The sequence below is a fragment of the Lineus longissimus genome, chromosome 1, assembly GCF_910592395.1.
Source record: "Lineus longissimus chromosome 1, tnLinLong1.2, whole genome shotgun sequence".
Lineage (NCBI taxonomy): Eukaryota > Metazoa > Nemertea > Pilidiophora > Heteronemertea > Lineidae > Lineus > Lineus longissimus.
Window position 1 is genome coordinate 17,768,811 of NC_088308.1, and position 21,105 is coordinate 17,789,915.

General features: G+C 38.8%; 1 protein-coding gene across 6 annotated transcripts in view; it reads left to right on the forward strand.

Moving 5' to 3' along the window:
- LOC135489422 (BAH and coiled-coil domain-containing protein 1-like) overlaps positions 1–20,240 on the forward strand; it is a 51,413-nt gene extending 31,173 nt beyond the window's left edge. For 4 of the 6 annotated variants that reach the window (XM_064774787.1, XM_064774778.1, XM_064774807.1 and 1 more), the window contains 19 exons: positions 467–526; positions 3,287–3,362; positions 3,845–3,942; positions 4,280–4,540; positions 5,124–5,299; positions 5,786–7,166; positions 7,570–7,699; positions 7,991–8,262; positions 8,801–9,004; positions 9,152–9,345; positions 9,636–9,938; positions 10,304–10,442; positions 10,719–10,833; positions 11,548–11,732; positions 11,853–11,969; positions 12,355–13,092; positions 14,557–14,678; positions 14,947–15,111; positions 15,436–20,240. In XM_064774787.1, the coding sequence (XP_064630857.1) occupies positions 467–526; positions 3,287–3,362; positions 3,845–3,942; positions 4,280–4,540; positions 5,124–5,299; positions 5,786–7,166; positions 7,570–7,699; positions 7,991–8,262; positions 8,801–9,004; positions 9,152–9,345; positions 9,636–9,938; positions 10,304–10,442; positions 10,719–10,833; positions 11,548–11,732; positions 11,853–11,969; positions 12,355–13,092; positions 14,557–14,678; positions 14,947–15,111; positions 15,436–15,636 (4,937 nt within the window). In that variant the 3' untranslated portion in view covers positions 15,637–20,240. The remainder of the gene's footprint in view (positions 1–466; positions 527–3,286; positions 3,363–3,844; positions 3,943–4,279; positions 4,541–5,123; positions 5,300–5,785; positions 7,167–7,569; positions 7,700–7,990; positions 8,263–8,800; positions 9,005–9,151; positions 9,346–9,635; positions 9,939–10,303; positions 10,443–10,718; positions 10,834–11,547; positions 11,733–11,852; positions 11,970–12,354; positions 13,093–14,556; positions 14,679–14,946; positions 15,112–15,435) is intronic. The other 2 variants (XM_064774794.1, XM_064774800.1) reach the window with 2 other exon arrangements.
- Positions 20,241–21,105: the final 865 nt, after the last annotated feature.

Here is a 21,105-nt window from a genome sequence, read left to right on the forward strand (position 1 = left end):
ACGGTGAAAAAATTTCTCCAGCGAATCTAACCAACTTGGACATTAACTAACAACTTCTGTTGTTCTCTCATTTATCTTATTACCACTTAATGCTTGTATCGACCTGGTTGTAATTGCAAGCTACACCCGATACTCCTCTGTCAACTTCGATGTCAATGCGAACAATACAACCTTTTGTATCGAGAATCTCGAATCGACTCTCGGGTCAATAATGCAAATCTTATTGGATGGATTGCAAATACGTAAGATTCGAATTGGGCACATTTGGACGGTTGGAACATTAATCTCTGTTTCCCAGCAAGGAAACCGTTGTTTGTTGTTTCATGACAGACAAAGGCAAGGGACACCAATGACCTTCAAACAAAATGATAAAATAGACCGTCATGTTGCTCATTGTTTTGCTAGTGTAAAAACCCCTTACTGGATAATCTATCCGTCTGATAACTCTCGTGTCTTTTTACTTCAGGACCTGCTACGATACCTATTGGAATAGCAGTGGCAAGACAACGGCAAGACAACAATAAAGGTAGGCCTATGCCTTCTTCAACTTTATCTTTTTTGTGGTTTGATTCACAAACGAAGAAGAAGTTACACGGCAGTATGAGATAGAATGCGCTGTAGTGTAAGCATTCATTTCATTATATTTTTTCTGAAGTCGAATGCGTACTTTGGCAACATTGTACACGTTTGTAGTCAAAATTCACTGTGTGAAAAATTAAGCTGGTTGAAAATGTTGTAATCAAATTATTGTACAAGTATATGACCTCTGGCGCATACAGCCAAAAAGTGGACGAAATATGCCGGCATAAAATCTCTACGGTATAGAAATATGTCTGCTTTATTTGTAGTATTCTGCATTTAGTAACAGAATATTGTGCTAATGACGTTCTCGATAAAGTATGAGAGTATCACGTGTCCTAAAATCACTTTCTGTCAGTTCTCCACATAACTATAAAATTAGATGTATTTTCAGCCTATGAAGTGTTGTCAATAAATATCTGCGCCTTCTTGAATAAGAGATATCATTAGGGTGGAATCGTTATCTATAAAGGAACGTCAGGCTTCCCATTAAATGAGACGTCCTTAAAGTGTCGGTATCATGTTATATAAAGACAGATAATTCTGACTTATAATCGAGTATGCTACCTTTCTTACACCATAATGAAATCCCTTACGCTAATAACCTCAGTTTTGGTTCCGCGTGCACATCATGCTGTGTCAAACAAGCGCAACATCTAAAAGAGATCGCTTCATGAATGTACATCATAGTTTGTATGCGAAATGTATATGGCCAGCATGGAAAAGTCGCTGCTTTAATTGGATAGTCCAAATGAAACATTACAGTTTTTGTAACTGCGCCTATAAGAACAGCCTGCAAGAAAGAGATGGTTAAGCAAGAATAGCCACTGTGTAAGGAGAATGCCGCAATGCGCCACGCCTAAGTGCAACATTATCTTGCATCGACGAGTTTGAACACTTATTTATCAAGCATAATTTGATAAAGACGAGTCTGTATTAATCCTTGATATTGCCGTATTACGACCAATTGGAAAAACAAAAATTATTATACAAATATATTTTTGACAATATGCGTACTAGCATAACATGATTTCACTCTTATCAGCTTCTTTTTGAATATCGTTCCTCTTTCCGTTGACTTAGCAACCTATCTCAACTCTTTCTCCTAGAGGACGTTGTTTCTGCCGGTTCGTGGTCATGAATGTATTTAAAAATTATTATTTCATCAACTTCTAACATAACTAGCTTGACTTTTGAAAACGCATGCATTTCAAAACATATCTAAGCCAAGCTGATATTTGCTTTTATTGCCATTTATAGACTTCTGGTACCTTGTATGTTTTCATCGATTCAGAACAAGAATAAAGGAGACGCGACTGATTTTGTTCACTTATACTAGATTTTCGCGATATGATTATGTATACATATATCTGTAGAATACAAGTACATGTAGCTTTTTAAAGAGCATCACAGATAACTCAACTGCAACTGATACTCGCTAGGCGGGTTTGATCCTGTGTTGGTGGTTTTTCACAATAGCTTCTTAGAAACCCCAGGCTCTGAAGCTCCCTTACAATGTCAAGTTTATTACGTGGTATTGATCCTGCCCAGGGTTATATCCTTTGCAACAGATAAATTATAAATCCAATATACATGTAGGTAAACAAAACAATTCAACCCGTAACATTTGGTGGATATTTTATGAAATTAAAATAGTTGTTCATCATTTTCCTATCTTTGTTTTTGATTGTTTTCCTTAGATACAGAAATATCCTTATAAAAACGAACACAGTGCACTTCTATTTTACTGTTTTCGCCTACTTATCAAATGATTCCTAATTACTAAGGCTATAGACTCGGTTTAGACAATGATATCTTGCGTATAAGACCTCTTCAACGCCAAAACGCCGGTTGTTCACTTCTGTGGTTGTTTTCAACACAAATGACACACGCCACTGCCCTAACGGCACCTGAGGAAAATGGCCGTTTTTAAAAAATAATGCGATATAACTTAAATCCAATGTCAATTCAAGTGGACAGAAATTATCATGCAATAGTCGGAAAATTGATACAGCTCTGCGCAATACCAACTGCACACACACAATTAATCATTGATATTAGTTATTGGCGTCGCCTGGTGTAAGATACGCGCACTTGATATATATACACATGTAGTTTTGTGGCAATGGCAAATTGAATGTCCGTGCACTAACTGTAGACATTAAAGGGCACTAGGCTACCGTTGATAACACATGGATATGATACCAATTTTATAACATCGCGTCTAATAGCGTGACCATTGGCCTCTTCTCGATACAAGTAATTATACCATACTTGTAAAACCTTTCCTTTAACAAGGTGCCTGTTATTCGACACCACTTTATAATGATACCTCAGATTTAATAAAGAGCAAGACGATTCCTCGGGCTTCGCTACTAATAAAGCAAGAGCAACACAATCCTTTATTTTAGGCGGCAGCATCTTTTAATTAACTATCATATTAATTGTGACAACTGTTGATCCAGAGCTGTGTAAACACGGATGAAGACTATTGCTGGATATTTCATCCTGCCCCGATAAATTTATATGAATATAAAAATTCAATAATGTGAACACGGTTTTACGCCAATGTGCGTGCATCACTGGTTGCCGTTCAACCCTCAAGAGTGACTTCCTCCTTTAATCAGTCAGTGATGAGAAAAGTGAAGGGAAGGTTGTATTCACCGTCTTCTTTTAGAATTGCACCCACTTTTCGGTTCCCTTTTAGATTCGAAGGAAGCCAACAATGCCAACCATGACTCAGCCCAGCAGAGGCAGAATAGAGAGCGAGAAGAGTTTTTAAGGTGAGGACGTACTACGAAAATAAACCATGTTGTTAGCTTTCAGTAGACATTCATAACTGATGAAAGGTGTCCTTTGACAAGCCTGATTTAAAATCAGACAAGATATATTTGGCTTTTATATTCTTTTTGAAAGAGTTGCACCTTTTCGTAATGATTTCAGGTTGATATAATTTCAGAGATACATTTTGACTCCCAAAATAGATATTTGAATGAAATTATACGTTGCTAATAAATATGATATCAGATCTAAATTTTGAACTAAAAAAGTAGATGTCCTGAGAACACCTTCCTACATAAAATAGGATGATATAAAAAAAACTTCGGGGTACTCGGCGAACTTCCGGAAAATATGCAACCTGAAACTCTAGCACCTAACCTAGTACCGGTATAACGTTGACGTTTATTTTCGGACTGTAACAAAGCCATTCTTTTTACAGTGATGCAGAATATTATCTAAAAACAATCATCTTAACGTTTTGCAGGGAACAAAAGGAGCTTCTTGCCACGCAGAGCAAAGGTGAGGCGACGGCAGTGCATCGAGATATCAAGACGGAGCTTGGCTCCAATTTGATAGTGACTGGTAAGTGGCATCATCGCCAAAACGGTAGACAAAACTATCTAGATTGGGCAATGGCAGTCATAGTGTAACCATTTCAAAAGTGTTGCTTTGCCCACAAAAAATGGCAGTTAATTTATCCATGCGGATGGCAGTCAACAAGCAAGTTAACTCTTTAGCTAAAAATATTTCGACCCGATGTTATATTTGCTTGATTCAAAGTACTGTTATCAGACCGTTTGATAGGTTAATTGATTATAAGGCAGTCATTTGAAAGAAGCAGCAGCTCTCTTCCCATGCCAATGCCTACTTGAACCAGACTTCCAATTTGTGTCACCATCAACCTATTTCTCTGTTCCAGGAGGCAATACCACTGGGTCAGTGATCCCTTGGCGAGACAATGATCCCTCAAGGTCCCTGAGCTCCCACTGGTTGCAGGCTGGCGGCACCATGGCACCTACATACTGGCTTGGTCAGTCCCCTTACAGTATCACTCATCCTGCGGTTCACTTACCAAACGTCGATCCATCACACATTCCTATGACGCCTCCTGGTGGTGGATACAAGCTGGCCCAAGACCCAATGACTGGACAGCTTTTTCTCATTCCTGCCACGAATATAGGTACGTAGCCAAATAAAATCACCATCATTAATGACTGATTTCCTCTGGGTAATTCCATATGCGTCATTTTACAATGGCCTATGTCATGGCATTGCATGGCATGATGCAGTCATCACTTGTTACCACCTCTTAAGTGGTGTCAAACGTTTGTAAATTAAAATGAAAAAGAATGGGTTGCATGATAACGCAGTTGAAGACTAAATATCAAGTTACAGGAGTATGCGAGTGAGTACTTCTGGAGTTCATGAGCGCCAACTGAGTCACAAACTGCAACCATGAAATTTTTACCTCGTTAACAAAGGCCACGTCAACTCCACTATATAACAGAATTATTCTTTAAAAAATAGAAATGATTCATGTAAAAAATGTAAAAAACGTGATTAATGTTAAAAAATGGTTTATATAACCAATTATGATGATTATAAAGCTATAGTTTGCCAAGTTATTTACGTTACATGTCTTCAGAGTTAGAGAATTAGAAACAGTTTGCCTTCACTAGTAGTGATGGGGATTTAATCAGTTAAGAGCCTCCTTTAGAATGTCTTATGTACATTGTACATTGGGAACTATTTTCTTAATCCAGATGTTATAGACCCCAGTCGATTATGGTCTGGTTTAACTGGATCAGCCCCATTGCAATCGATCATTGCCCAGCCGCCAAGCAATCAGATCCAGCAGCCAACAACCACTGCCCAACCGCAACCACAGCCACAGAAGGTCTCAAATTTTCCTGTACCGATAGGCTCAGCTACTCATCAGGTAAGCATTAAAAGAGGATATTACCACACTCGGACATTTCACCTTAAATATGTTATCTTTCAATATGTTCTTCAAACTGCATTTTTTACAACGTAAGTGTAGTCAGCAACCACAATATTATGAATTACAATCGTTTTTTATTGCGAAAGGTATCAGGTTAATTAAGGTTATAATTACCCAAAATAGCCTAAAGTGGATTTTGTAACTTCTGTAACTGAACTCTTCAAATGTTTTTTTCTTTTTTCTCCCACCAAAATTGTATCCAACTGCACTGCAGTGTTCCAGATGCAAATCTCATTTAATTTCAAAACTATCGAAACCCTGGTTTAAAGAAAAGCCTTTCTTGTGATGGTAGGTGGAGCCATTTGATGGTTCATCGTTATCGTTTACCTTCCAGTATGTAAATTATTCATAACAAACAAACCTGAAGATGACAGAGTCATCTGGTGATTCAACACTTACTTATAACACACTCATGTTTTTCAGATACATGTGCCCAAAACTGAAGAAATATCAGTCACCGATAGACAGGATGAACAAAAACAGTCAGACAGAAGTGCTCCAGTAGTGCCAGACCCAATTACCAATTCAGCAGCTGATGACAGTACATCCCCGTTCCTTAGTCGCGTCCCAGTTTCATGTGGTACTGGACAACCCTATGCATATCCCTACCCAGCCACCCCCCTGCCATATTTTTATGACCCCAGTGTGATCCCAGTGCATGGTGTATCGATGGCAGAGAACCTCATTACCCGACCTGAACCTAGTGTTCAGTCAAGGGGGACATCCCCTATGACTATTACATCAGCTGCATCTCCTCTCCCAGATCAGGAATCTGCTGATCTACAGGAGGACATAACATTGGACCAATCTAAACTTATAACTCACAGTACAATATCCGTTCAGACTAGCCCAGATGCAGAGCAAATGAGCGAAATGCGGGAACAAAGCTGTCAGACATCAGAAACTGAAAAAGAGGCTCAGGATGAAAGTGAGGATGAACGGGAAAAACAACGTAATGAAAATGTGACTATTAAGTTAGATGAAATTGAAAAACCACACACAAAACACTTTGATTCAAAAGAAAACGAACACGTTGATCCCAAAGACAATGTTGTAAATGTAGGCAAACAAAAAGTAGAAAGTGTAGGCCAGAAACCAAAGAGTGTGATTGTTGGTCCAAATCAACGAATAGATGGTTTGGGTCAGCAGCAAGAGAAGTGCGACTCTAAGGGTGAAGCAGTTGAATGTGATGTAGTTGAAGCCAAGACAGAATCAGAAATACAAAGGCAGCAGGGATTGGTCGAGGAGGTGCGTGTTTGTGATAAGAGGTCCACTATATTGTGCTGTGATAATATATTCGACATTATTGGTGATATTCATAAAAATAAAACGAATGCCTTGGACGCTTTGTGTTGCGCTACGCAAATGACCAATGCTTTAGAAGAAATGCGTAAGGAATCAGAAAAGGAAGTACTGATCGACAATAGTTACAAGAACCTTGAGTCCAATATGGCATCTTCGTATGGGGTCAAACATGATGTTGCGGTGATCTCTGTGGCGCAGGGGGGTCAGGACCTCGACCCAGTGGATGGTCTTGCTTTACTTAGTGCCATGGCTGAGAAAAGAGCAGAAGAGGAACAACGAGTAGTCGTCAATCAACAGAAAGAGAAATCATCCGGAGCCATCAAGAAGGAGCCAGAAATGTTTGTGTTCAATACAGACATCAACAGGAATTACGAGGGTACAGCTATGAGGTCCCCGCCGTTGAGCAGCTGCAGTAGTCCGACATTCGTCTTCAAGCGTGAGAGGAAGGACAGTGCCAGCTGGAGCCCTCTTAGCGGTGATTCAAGGCTCTTTGGTAGTAGTACGTATGGCTTAACGTATTGATTGACTCTTTTTATCCGTTTGATAATAAGGGGCACTCCACGAATGTAGACCGATTGCCACATGTTTTCTGTCGGTCATAGAATATCCTGAACAGCTAAATTCCAATAACACTACTGTTGCTACACTCTTAACAATGAAATGGTTTATGAATCTCATGCTCACCTGGCTCTAGTTTGTCATTGAAAACTTGTTGTATTGTTCCATGAAACAAGCTATCAAATATCGAAAGTTTGACATCCCTGACCTTGAATAGCAAGTCAAATCAAAAAGCCGTAGTATATATCATGTACCCTCACTAGATACACATATACCTAAAAACGTGCGATTTCGGCCATTCGTAAAGGAGCCGCGACAAAGTTGTATCCATATCCTTATTTCAGAAAACGACGCAGAGACTATGGATGCATCAGAGTTTGAGATGAGGATGAAGATGGCAGAGCTGCAGCGAAAGTACAAAGAGAAGCAAAAGGAGCTAGCCAGGTTACAGCCAAGAAATCTAAGTAAATCCGAGTAAGTCTTGCTGTATTTTGTCTTTGCTTCAATTTTAAAGTGTTTAAAGGTTTCAAACGTCAATAGTAGAAACGTTTGCTTTAAATCTTTGGATTGCAGCTCATATGAATGAAATGAGTGCTGTCAAATACCAGTACAATCCTAAGATCAGGAAGATGAAATCATTCAATGAGAATGGCCTACCAACATCAACTGATGCATGAATTGGTATATTGATAAATACCGAAACCAGCTATATACATCACGTACCTGGAATGCCCTACATGTACATTCTGCACCTTTCATTTCAAGTGATGACAGAAATTCAAAACGTGGACCAGGACGACCAAAGAAGCGGAAACTGAGTAAGCAGGATACTGCCGAGGAGAAATCTCCTGACCACCAGGAAGAACCAAGGAAAAAACATAAGAAGAGGCATGCAAAGGAGGACGATGAGGAGAAGAAAGACAAGAAGAGAAAAGAAGACAAGCGCAGTGAACAGCACCGGCAGCATAGACTTGAGAAACAGTGCAGTGAGGATTCTGTCAGATCTGAAAGCAAGCTATTGTCAAGGTCTATAAGTGGTGAGTGACTACTTAATGCATGAGAAGGACATAAATGTTATGTAAATACCCTCACTAATAAGTGGTGAATGGCTATTTAATGCATGAGAATGACATAAATGTATGTAAATACCCTCACTAATAAGTGACGAATGGCTATTTAATGCATGAGAAGGACATAAATGTTATGTAAATACCCTTACTAATAAGTGGCGAATGGCTCTTTAATGCATGAGCAGGACATAAATGTTACGTAAATAGCCTCACTAATAAGTGGTGAATGGCAATTTAATGCATGAGAATAACATACATGTTATGTAAATACCCTCACTGATAAGTGGTGAATGGCTACTTAATGCATGAGAAGGACACAAACGTTTTGAAAATATATTTTTTACTCTTAACTCGTTTTTTAAGTAGTTTTCAACAAATATATGAATTCATGTACACACATTGTTTTCTCCCCCAACTCTTTGTCCACATTGATAAAACAAAACAGAAATTCACACGAACGCCTGAATAAGGCATAAATAAAATGTCGACCCATTATCTATTTCAGATGGTAGCACGTCTTCAAGTGATATTCCTCTGGCCCAAGTGCAGCAAAGAATGAAGAGAACAGAGAGCACAGAGAGCTCCACTGCCGATGCTGGATTTTCCTCCGGCTTTTCCGACAGGGGTCTCCAACTCCTGGCGAAGTATGCCTCAACTGAGCCAGATGTCGTCAATGAGCCAAAGCCAAAGAAGAAGAAGATTGAAAAGGGTATGTTTGCTTTCTAGAAGTTAAACAAACAAAAAATGAATTCGAACCCATGACCTAAAGATCAACAAGACCATCCACAAATTGTAGATTAAAGTCGCTTGAAAAAGCCACATACTACACAAATCAAGAATGCTGTTTTCATTGCAGGTGAAATAAAACAAGAGGCCATCCCTACAATATTGACACCCGTCTCCAACAAAAGAAAACCTGGTCGCCCAAAGAAATTGAGCCCAGAGCAACCTTCTGAGACAGAGACGATAGTTGCCAAGAAACCAAAGACTCTTGGTCTCTTACACATGAAAGAGAAGAGTAAAGATATGGACAAACCACTCAATGTGCATGTAAGTTCGATACTTGTCCTCATGTTTCTTCTACTTGTCCTCATGTTTCTTCTACTTGTCCTCATGTTTCTTCTTTGTGAAATCAAGACCGTGTGCTTTCTATCCACCCTTTCGTTTCAGTATGTTTGATATTTGATTTTGTTTTCATCCAAAAAGCTGTTCACCTTCAATCAATGCTTATCGACTGGCTTTGCTGTCACTACTGCAGTCACTGTAATAATTATCTGCTTAAGCATTGATAGGTTCTTATCATTTGAGACCTCAAAACTTGTTTATCCTGTGCCTTTCAGATTGATTCCGACATGAAGCCGCCAATATTTCTTGATGGAGACTGGAACATAAGACGGAGTGAAAGAATATTCCTCAGTGATGCAACAAGTCCACAGGCTTCACCATCAATTGGTCCACCAAACAAAGACACCCCATTGAAGAGCCCAATGAAACTCAGTCCATCCAAAGTTCCCCTAGCTTCCCCAAGGAAGTTAACCACTGATAAAAAGCCTTGCAAGCAAATTGTGTCACCATCATCCTCATCGGAGAAGGGGGAGAAACCTAAGAGAGTAACAACACCAAAGCCACATAAACCAAAGAGCGTGAGTATATTGAGCACACACCTTACAGAGACCTTCTTACGCTGATTGAGACTGTTAGAAAGGTCTACGCTAAAATAGTTTCTAATTATTCTGCTGTATGCAAAAACATTACGATATAGAAATAACCATTTGAACAAAAAAGTGATACTGGTATTAATCAGCATAGTTTGTGACCACGAATGACCATAACTTGGCATTATGGATGTGTCGGGTCTTCTGAAGCATCAGGTTTTGTCGCAAAATCCGGTATGATAGACTCTGCAGTTGCGACTGCTTGACCATTAGCTTTCTGCCGCTGGCAGAATCCGCTTATTTAAAAGGATTGAATCCTTAGAGACAGACGCTTTCTTCTTCTACAATTTCAGTCTCCTCCATCTGCATTCCCCTTCAAGGAGAAACTCAAGTACAAATATGTGTATTCAAGTAGTGACAGCAGCTCAGAGAGTGACAGTGAAGGAGATAACGTACCCTTGAGTGAACTGAAAGAGAAACCCCAGACAACAGGTAAATGTTGCAACCATGGTTTTGAATTATATATTTATATGACATTGAGTCATAAGGGATGAAGTAAAAACTATTTTCGTAAATCGAGCTACGACAGACACGACTAGAACACACGGAGCACAGTAAATTATGATGACAAAAACTGGTGACAACTCGCAAAATGATGATCTTTTCGATTAGCTGCTGATAGGGAGACTGACTGTCTGGGCATGCAGACAGGAACCCATTAACCATTGAGATCATGTCAATTTAATACATGATATCTCAACTTTACAGAACCCCGAAACTGCACCATTGACGTGGACAATCTCGTAGATGGTCTCCGAGTACTGGTATTGATGTCCAATCTTTTCTATGAAGCAGAGGTGAAAGCAATACAGCCTCCTGACATGTAAGATATTGATATAGGAGAGTATATGCTGTTGAATTATCTATGAACGTTTTTGAGCCTACTAATGCAAGCAGCTTTTGATTACATTTGAATAGAATAATGATATCACTCAATTGATATAGATATTCATGATGTGTCCTAAAGGTAGTTGCTGTGTTAGTACATTAGTACATCTAATGAACTTACGAAATAATAAGGGTCAATGCATCCCCCACTAAGCCTTAATCTCCACTACAAGATATCACATTAGAACAGTCGAACTTAGAGTCACAAACAAATATGAATTAGGGAATTGGAGCCTTAATACTACTACTTCTACTACTACTACTACTACTACTACTACTACTACTACTACTACTACTACTACTACTACTACTAAGACCCATGACCCACGGTCGTAGGGGCACCATGGCAGCTGGCAGCAGTGATGCATGCCCAAGTAGATCTGTTTTCAGCCTTCCGGATAAGTTGAGGGGTTGTGAGGCCGGTCCACTCTTTGATGTTATCCATCCACGTTTTCCTTGGTCTTCCTCCCTCCAGCGACAGTGCCTTGAAAGATTATATTTGCAAGCGAGTCATGTCGGCATACATGTCCAAACCAGCTGAGCTTCCGTCTTTTTACGGTGTTCAGGAGTGTCTTAATTAGCTAATAATTCTATCAGTGGTCCAAGCTAAAGCATCCCCACGATTCACACTCATTCATTTAACCTTCAGCTACGGAGTAGTCATATTTGGTGAGAGGGGCGGCCGACCACATATCATGACCCAGGAGGAAGTGCTCAAGGAGGCAGTGATAGATGTACAGCCTTCGTCTCCTAAGTTCTTACCTGAGGGGACACGTGTCTGTGCTTACTGGAGTCAACAGTTTAGTTGCCTATATCCAGGGACAGTTGAAAAAGGTTGGTATCATTGAACAGTTGACCTTCTATTTCATACATGAATCATAATTCTAATGCTTGAACTATTATTTTATAATTGTTTTCCTTTGAGAAGCAATTTTTATTCTGATCCTCTTTCAGAGAGCCCTAACCCAGATGTGGACAAGAACTTGATCAATGTAGAGTTTGATGATGGGGATTCAGGGAAGATTCCTATTGATCACATTCGTATGCTGCCTGCTAACTTCCCATTGTGTAGTAAGTCCCATCTTCAATTAATATGTTATTTTTGAATTGACTTGTTGACTTTGTTTCTTCGACCATGTAACTACGGAAGCAAAGGTGAAATGTCCTTGGTTTTGGTTGGTTTGGTTCACTGAAATGGAGACCATGCTGGCTGTGTCTGATAACAGCCTGGATGATAAAAAAGACAATTATCAAGAATATATTCCTGATGCAACCGCCAAATCGAGTCTTTCTAGACTTGGGATGACACCCTAATGGGCCTGATGTCTCTGGGTATGAATGGAACGTAGCCTTGTGAGACAAACTCAGGTTTTGGTTATGTTGACAAGGACAGAACACAAGTAAAAGCCTATCTGTCTTTATTGAAAAGAAACATTTCATTCCCATCTTTTTTCAGCATTTTCTTCGTCAGAACCAAGTCCTTTACTTCTTGCAAATAAGCGCATGAAACGGTTCTCATCGGATAGTGCTGCCACAGATGTGTTGAAGGAGAGGAAACCATCTATCTCTGAATCTCTACCGAACTTAACGACTGTGAGTGAGGAGCCAAAGAAAGGGACCAGCAAACGAGGACCAGGAAGGCCCAAGAAATTGAAGTTAGATTCAGAGACAGGCATAGAGACAGGAAGCTTCGAAATGTCTACCATTTCAGAGCAGTTAGAGAACATTGTGTTCAAACCCGAGAAAAAGAAGTCGAAAGAAAAGATGAAGGATTCGAAGAAAGATAGCCAGGATGGGAAAGGGGTGGCAAAGAGAGTTAAAGACGGGGGGGCGGAGGTGAAGAAGAAAACGAAATTTACCAACGATATTGACATGAAGAAGGAAAAGTCAGAAGCGAAGAAAAAAAGTTCCATTATCAGCGAGTCGCACTTTGCAAAGGCAGCAGAGTTTGGTAAACTTGGTCTTGGAGATGAAAGCAGTTCATCAGAGGATTCATCGGATGATGAAGAGGAAGACGACAGTTCATCTGCAGAGAGCTCGAACAATGAATCATCTGCGTCTGAGTCTGAAAGCAGTAATGCAACAAGCAGCGTAACGAGTTCAGTTGACAAGAAACGTAAACGTAAGGAAAAGGAGCGAAAACGTGCCAGACGGCAGTCTAGTGAGAATAAAAGCAAGATAGCAGGTAACACGTGTAAGTTCTCAAGCCGCAAGCTTTGGTCTGTGGCTGCCCTTTATTTATTTTACTAACCTCACTTACCTGCATGCACCACTACATTATCATGTCACTGTGATGTCCAGTGGTTGTGCAAGTCCTGTGATTTGTCTTCTTGTCTTCATCATTGGAGAGATGATGGTGGAGACGGTTTTTGATCACATTCTTCTCTCGTGACTCTGACAATTGATACATCTGAAATTATCAATCGGATAGTGTAGGCCCTTTATTTATTTATTCAAATCTTGACAGTTTAATGAGTTTGAGTTCGAAATAGGGTCTGAATTTTGATATCGCCGACACATTATGTTGACATTTGAATGTGAAAATTGAAAAATTGAAAAAGTTCCGAGTCAAAATTACTTGTGTAGTCGAATTTGAAAAGAGTACTTCGACTTCTTAACACAACTTAAATCTTATAATCATTGTATATGTCATGTGTATGTACAGTTTGTATTGAAATTTAAAGAAAACTGTCTTGATATTGGACTGTGAACACTGACAATCACCTGGGGTCCTCAGTCCCAGGCTCTCCTATGACATGTCGTATCATGTCCCTTAATGAACTTAGATAACTGTTGTGATCGTATCCCGTTTATTTCATCTAGGAATGTGTGCACCTCCCCTGCATTGATTTCAGATTTCATCACTGGGTGGCAGCACATGCTTTAGACTAGGCTAAGGCTTGAGAGTACATTTAGAAGAAATTGTAACTGGCATTTCTGTCTTGATGTTTTTATATACGTCTTACTTGGAGATTTCACTATCAGTTTAGTTTTTGGTGTTTCTGTCATGTCTACGTGTGGTTTACATGTTTGTACAACTAACACCTCATCACGTCTTCATCACATCACAGAAAAATCTTTTCAATTGCTTAAAGGTACGGTGTATATAATAGTGACATGGAAGAGTTGTGGGTTAATTACGAATGTGTTGACACATTCCATTACTACTAGTTTTTAGTTTTAAAAAGCGGTTGTTATAACTGAATAGTTGGAACATTACATATTCAAGGTAAAACAATTCAATGGGTTCTTACAGTGTTACAAAATTAAACGACTTGGAATTCCTAGCATTGTTAACTATCATGACATATATACATTTAGTCACATAAAAGCATAAAATGGTACAGCCCTCTCAACAGAAACAGGCCAATATCGACTTAATAGATATTTGTTATATAAAATCGTATAGGCCTATGTGGCGTGGTAAAAAATTGAATGGGTCTAGTGCATTTCCCTGTGCATGATTTAACAGAAATGGCATCCAATTCGAAATTTTCCACGAAGATTATCACGGCTTTATCTTCCAGGAAAACAAAAGGTGATTGTCATAAGTCGCAAAAATCATGATCAGTCAAAAGTATTTTTCACTCAGAAGAAATGTTGTTAAAATAAACTCTTCTACCCGTATTGTCACCTCTCTGTGCTTGGTTTCTCGCAGCATTCCTACCAGCCCGACAGCTGTGGAGATGGTCAGGGAAGGGAACACGGCGTCCAGGCATGAAGGGCAAGGCAAAGAAAGAATATTACAAAGCCATAACCAGGGGGCGAGAGACAATTAAGGTAAGGGACTGCCCTACTGCTTTATGAAGGATGGCCGGCCCCTGAAGAGCCATTGCATCAACAGTTTGTTGGAGAGGGTTTTTGTAGATCGAACACAACTGAGATAGGAGTTTGGAAGTGAAGTGTGTCTCATAAGCCAAAAACTGGCTGGCCCTTTTATTAGAAGCGACACTATAATAAAACAAAACTATAGGATCCAGGGAAAATGGAAGCTATTGACTTAAGTATGCTGATGCGTTATGATTTTGTTGGATTGTCATCTTTCCAGGTTGGTGACTCTGCTGTTTTCATGAGCACTGGTCGGCCACACTTGCCATATGTTGGCCACATCGAGAGCTTCTGGGAAGGATGGGGAGGGAACATGGTGGTCAAGGTCACATGGTTTTACCATCCTGAGGAGACGAAAGGTGGGAAGAAACTGATCAAAATGAAAGTAAGTATTTCGTTCTAGAAAACGTTATTTGTGACTTTCAAGCAAAGAACAGATGCGTAGTTATAAGAATATGGATGGACCAAGTTATTTTGCTAACGTGACAGTAAGGGGCGAAGTTATTACAAACACAGATGTTAATTACTGTACTGTACTGCCAACAACTCTATCAGTTACCAATGATACCTTATTCAATGACTTCCAATGGTTCCCGATAAATACCAATAACGATTACATTATCACGTTATCTTATATACTTCTCCCTACGTGTAGCAAGTGCATCTTTCCAATGAGGAAATATTTACTAAATGTTATCTATCCTAACAGGGTGCCCTTTACGAATCGCCCCACGGTGATGAGAATGACGTCCAGACTATATCCCACAAATGTGAAGTCCTGTCCTATACAGATTACAAAAGACGGAAGATAAGCAGCGAGAATGACAACAATGATGTTTACTACCTTGCTGGAAACTATGACCCCATTGTGGGAACTGTTGTCTTTGAGTCTGACGTCATGCATACTTAATAGCACATTGCGTATCACTTGTGTCTCTTGTCTGAAAGTGAAGAAAGGTAATTGCTGTCGTGGTGTCGAGAATTTTGTCTGAAAAAGCGAACAATGTTATGTTGTCAAGACTTTTGTCTGAAAAAGGCAATTACTACCGGTGTGAAGTCAAGACTTTTGTCTGAAAAAGGCAATTACTACCGGTGTGAAGTCAAGACTTGTGTTTGAAAAAGGCAATTACCGGTGTGATGTCAAGACTTTTGTCTGAAAAAGGCAATTACTGATAGGATCTAAGGACTTGTGTTAGAAAAAGGTAATAAGGGCCTAATCTTACAGTTACAGTATAAGGACTCTCGGTTTCAAGTATTATTAGCAGCGTATCAGTCAAAGACAAAAACAATGTTGTGCTCTGATTATATCAAATGGGCATTCTTGAGAGAAGAGCTTCAAAATCTCCTTATGACAGCATTTGTTATTTATAAAAGCAATTCATTATATGATATGATATGTAATAATGATTATAAACGGTGTTGTGTCGATGTTGTCCATCCACAATAATATGCACATCAATCTACCTTTCTACTAAATGTACTAAATGTACTGGGTAGCCTTCCTCTAGAGGCATCTTGAGAACTTTTCATTCAACACCTGAAAAGCACTATAAGGGAAAGATTCTTCATCAAAACTTTTGAGCAATTCTCCACCTGAAATGATAGAATACCAATATTCTCTGACACCAAAATTTGATTTATTGATTGATTGATTTTACATATTTATGACAAATGGTTCCAGCTTTAATCTTGCCGGAATACTAAAACTGTGTAAATGATGCAAGACATTTTGAAAGTATGCCGCCACCATACGCAATATAAGCTGATGAGCACCATGCACGTAGTGTCCATCAAAGGCCTCGTACGATTAAAGGCATATGTCAGTTGCATGTATCAATTTTCTGATTGCTGCATGTTAATTTAGAGTATGTGTGCACTTGGATTTGTCAAATGAAACATACAACAAGGTTATCGTTTGTTATCTTACAAAAACCGGGCAAGTTTTTTTTGTGCTGCTATGGCAGAAGCCTGTGTCATTTAAATGAAAATAACTACCAACTTTTGGCGTAGGTTAACTATATACATGTATATCACTGAAAATTGATTCTTGCTTGTGACTTTGCCTTCTCTGCATATACATGTAACACGCTTCAAACTTAGGTGACTTCATGGTGCTAGAGGTTAACAAGTAAAGCGTATGATCCATGTCCCATGCATATCAGTTAGATCACCTCAATGTATGATCATAATACTTATTTTTTAATGAAGTGTTGTCAGTTGCATCATGTATTTGAAAACAATTTGTGATTTTATCATGTAAGGAAAGAATTGAAACATCGTGGTTTTAGAAATTGGAAACTGAAAGTTTTAAGAGTATGATTTGGGACCAATATATGAACTGTTAATTTGAATATAATTTGAGTTCAAGACATTGTCTTTATTAATAAAAACGTGGCATTATTCATATGCTCTGGTTGTAATGATACTACTCATGGGTCCTACTTCATACACCCTGACTTACAAGGTTTTGGTACAGTGGCTCATGTAGTATTTGTAGGCCAGTGCACCTGTGGTCCTTGGATGATTGTACACAAACTTATTTAACCTGCAACATCCCACATCATTATGCATTTGTTACCACAGTTTTATTTTCAATATACTAGTACTTTTATGAACATGTATCAAATATAGAAGCTCAAATAAAATGTTTTAATTCAGCAAGTGACCGGCAATATTGTTTTGAAATGACTCGCTGGTCATAAATATGCAACTTTTCCAGTCTCACGATAAATATAACAGGGATAGGATCGAAAAACAAAAAACAGTATGTTACAAGTGACTTCTGACACAAATTTCCCAAACAACTTGTGATGTCATCACATTTGTAGACGTTGTTTTAAGTGATGCTTCACAGATGCTGTACACAGTGATGTCACACGAACCGTTTTCCGTTTTTTGCTTATAACTACTTTGACTCCTACGCATAGTAGGCCTAATCTATGCTTGATATAACTTAGATTTTACGGCGCGTAATTCTCATCATGCCGGAGTTGATAGTAAATTTTATTTTATTTGAGCTTTAACTTGCATTTACTTATGTTGTGTAACTTTGTGAAAGGACACACCGGCTGGTACCTTCATTTGGTGTGTAATTGAGAAGAATAGAGGGACCATTGATCCGATTATTGAACATTTCGAGTGAGAAAAGGGAAACCTATCGAGTTGGTCAATGTAAACTTGTTTACTATGCTTATATTCAACATACCGGAAATTTAAAATCTCTTCTCAAAGGTCAATCACTGATCAAGCCAATGATATGCATGCCAGCAAAAAATACATTTTGAAGTGACATGTTTTTGATGTCAGTCATAGACCAGAGCATTGACTTCGTAAAATTTCACAGGATCTGCTCATGGAATTATAAAACACTGTGGACAGACGTACAGGCTATATTACTTCTATTGCGGGACTGGGTCATTTTACTTTTTTTGGGGTCTGGCGAGTAAAGGATATCTGACAGTTCGTTTTGGTTTATCCGCAATGGACAAAATAATCTATCAGTGGATCACAGACCTAAATACAAGGTATCTACATGTTTTTCTGCAGTGGAATTGTTCAGTTCCAGAGTATAGCCTGTATGTTTGTCCACATACAGTGTAGAAGTATACAAGATTGTGTACGCATCTTAATGGAATGCCCTGTAGTATCAAATCATCAGACAAATTGAGCCATTTTGGCTGTTTTCTCTAGGGTTGAATATTTGCATTGTGGATTATAAAAGGCAATGATATGCTATTTTGCATATCTCTAGGTTTTATTGCATATCTACAGATGTCTTTTCTGAAGAGAATGCTGTGTGTATGCCTGTTTGACATCACTGGATGCTGGCATACTAGAATGTTGACTGCTGAAGTTTGTACTCGAAAGTGATTGTACATATATATGCATTGTAGGGTTCATAGGATAATTAGAGGATATGATATGTGAGGTTAGCTCAGGGAAAGGAGATTATATTACTTGTTTCTCGGGCATGTAGCTCATCCTAGGTTGTGCTGATTGGCTTATGATGTATCCTCTGTCTTTGCTTGAAAGAAATATGTGAACCGTGGATAAAACTGGAACAAGAATGAATTTTGAACAAAGATTTGGAAATTGACTATTGTGTAAAATTGGAATAATCAATTACCGGTATTTTTTGCATCTTCGAAAAACACATTTTTTACCTTCCAGTCTGGCAGCGCTGCGGTTCTGTTGTTTCTTATTGCAGCCCAACTCGAATTGATTCTCTCGGGATGACTGTTGGGATATATAAAACGAATTTATACTATATAGTGCAAGATTATTTTTGGATGACATGTGCTAAAATACTTATTTCACCAAGAGATTATGGATTGTCTCTTTCGATATAATATAACTTATATTTGTCCACAAATGAGATTTCTTGAACTAAGCCAGAGAAACATTTTTATGTTGTTTTTTTTTTTAATTCAGATTAAAGAAAAAGAAATTTACGACAAATTTATATGTCTTGTGATTTTGGTTTCAAGTTATAGACCAATTACTAATTTGCTACTGTTTAGATCTATTCGGATGAACTTTGTGAAAGGCTGACAATAACTTTTTGGTGTCCGTTCTCGATTTTAAAAAGCATGAGCAGGCACGTACTTCTGAAATGGATAACAGTATTGGGCCCGACTTTTGGTAAGTTGGTGGCCATTTTGGATTTTGGCTGCCATTTTAACTTTGTGGAAAATCAAGGGTGGCGCCCATGTAGTTTAGTTGAAAGAGATGGTCTCAGAACAACACTAAGAAACCATTGAAGGCGAAAAGTCAGTTTTTCCTATGCCCAGGCATGTCTAAAGTATATTTGGTTTGCAAAAATACCCGCCCAGCCACTTTGAAATCGCCCAAACATTCACAAATACCACCGGCAACTGGACTTTATTATAACATAAAAGTCAAATCAACTTATAATCAAATTCATTCTGAACAATCATGGACATTTGGAAGAAATATACAACTTAACAAGTAGATTGTTTGAAATGGTTAAACTGTTGTTCTTTCATGGAAAACTCCAGTTGCCTTTGGAACAGGTGATGACAAAATGGTTGAATTACAGTAAAACAAATCATCTATTAGGAGGGGGAAGCACTCTCAGATGAGTTCTCGGTAATTAAAATAAGGGGTAGAAATTCTCCTCCCCCTGCCAAAACATATAACGTCATATCTTAGAGTAACCAGACTGAATTTAGTTCGGTTCCTCTAAGGTCATATTGAAAGCTTACCATATTATTCCAAGTGTGTAAATAAGAATAGTAAAATGCGCTGTTAGGGCTCTTAGTATAATATACTTGCACATGTACTTGATGATATAAGTATCTGAAACTGAAAGTCACATATTTTCAGATGAGTGGGCGAAAACGTACTATATACATATATACATATAAATTGTATAGTAACTACCGTAAATGATATGCTATATGGATATGATTGTTCACATATAGACAATGAACATTGTTGGAGACATTTTATTATAAAAGATACAAATAAAAATCACAAAATAATTTCTCAAAATGTGTTGGAGATCTTTTGATTTTGTGTGCAAGGGTTGGTGTCTTGTCAACATAGTCACGTTATTGTTCTGGAGGAATTTGATAGTGGGGAGGTTGTGTTTCAATACATGCAATATGAACTTCGCACGTGGATGAAATTACTTCGGTGTCCGGCTTAATAAGTACGGTTCAGCTCAGCCAAACAAAATGCCCTTCAAAAACAGTCACCCACCTGATCATACAGGCTCCATCTATGCAGTCCATTTCATCATCCTAATCGTCCTTTAGGCCCTACTTGCTTGATCGGGCGACAGGGCGAGGCCGCCCACTGCGTCTGGAGTGCAGCTCCATATAGGAGTATCTGGCAGTGTATACGATGATGTGCAGGCTCTGTAATGACCACATGTATACTGCATCCTGAGATACTAGCAAGGCTTTTCTTTATCGTCATACCAAAAATTGAAATATCAACAGACGGAGTATTTATTGAAAAATTGGTTATGCCAGGATTTGATCACAGGTGCAAGTGCAATCGGCTCATGCTGTCCCGGGCATGCTGTCCACTGGACCAAGATGCAATTGACCGGCTTCCTGTTCCTGAGAGCGGGAAATTCAAAAGATCACGTTGCTGGCCGGACAACTTGGGCATGTGATATGTTGGTTTTTTATACCGTGCAAAAATATATAGCTTCTAGCAGGACCGTGACTTCTCCGAACAGGATAATGGAAAAGTCATTGAACTGCAATAAACAATGCACTAGAACGCGGTGTAACCATAGGCCTGTCTGAAATTCACATGCTTATGTTGATCGCCAATTAACTAGGCCTACAGTTGGAGTTTGACTTCATGGAGATAGGCCTATAAATAGGTGACAGAAAATCTTTTC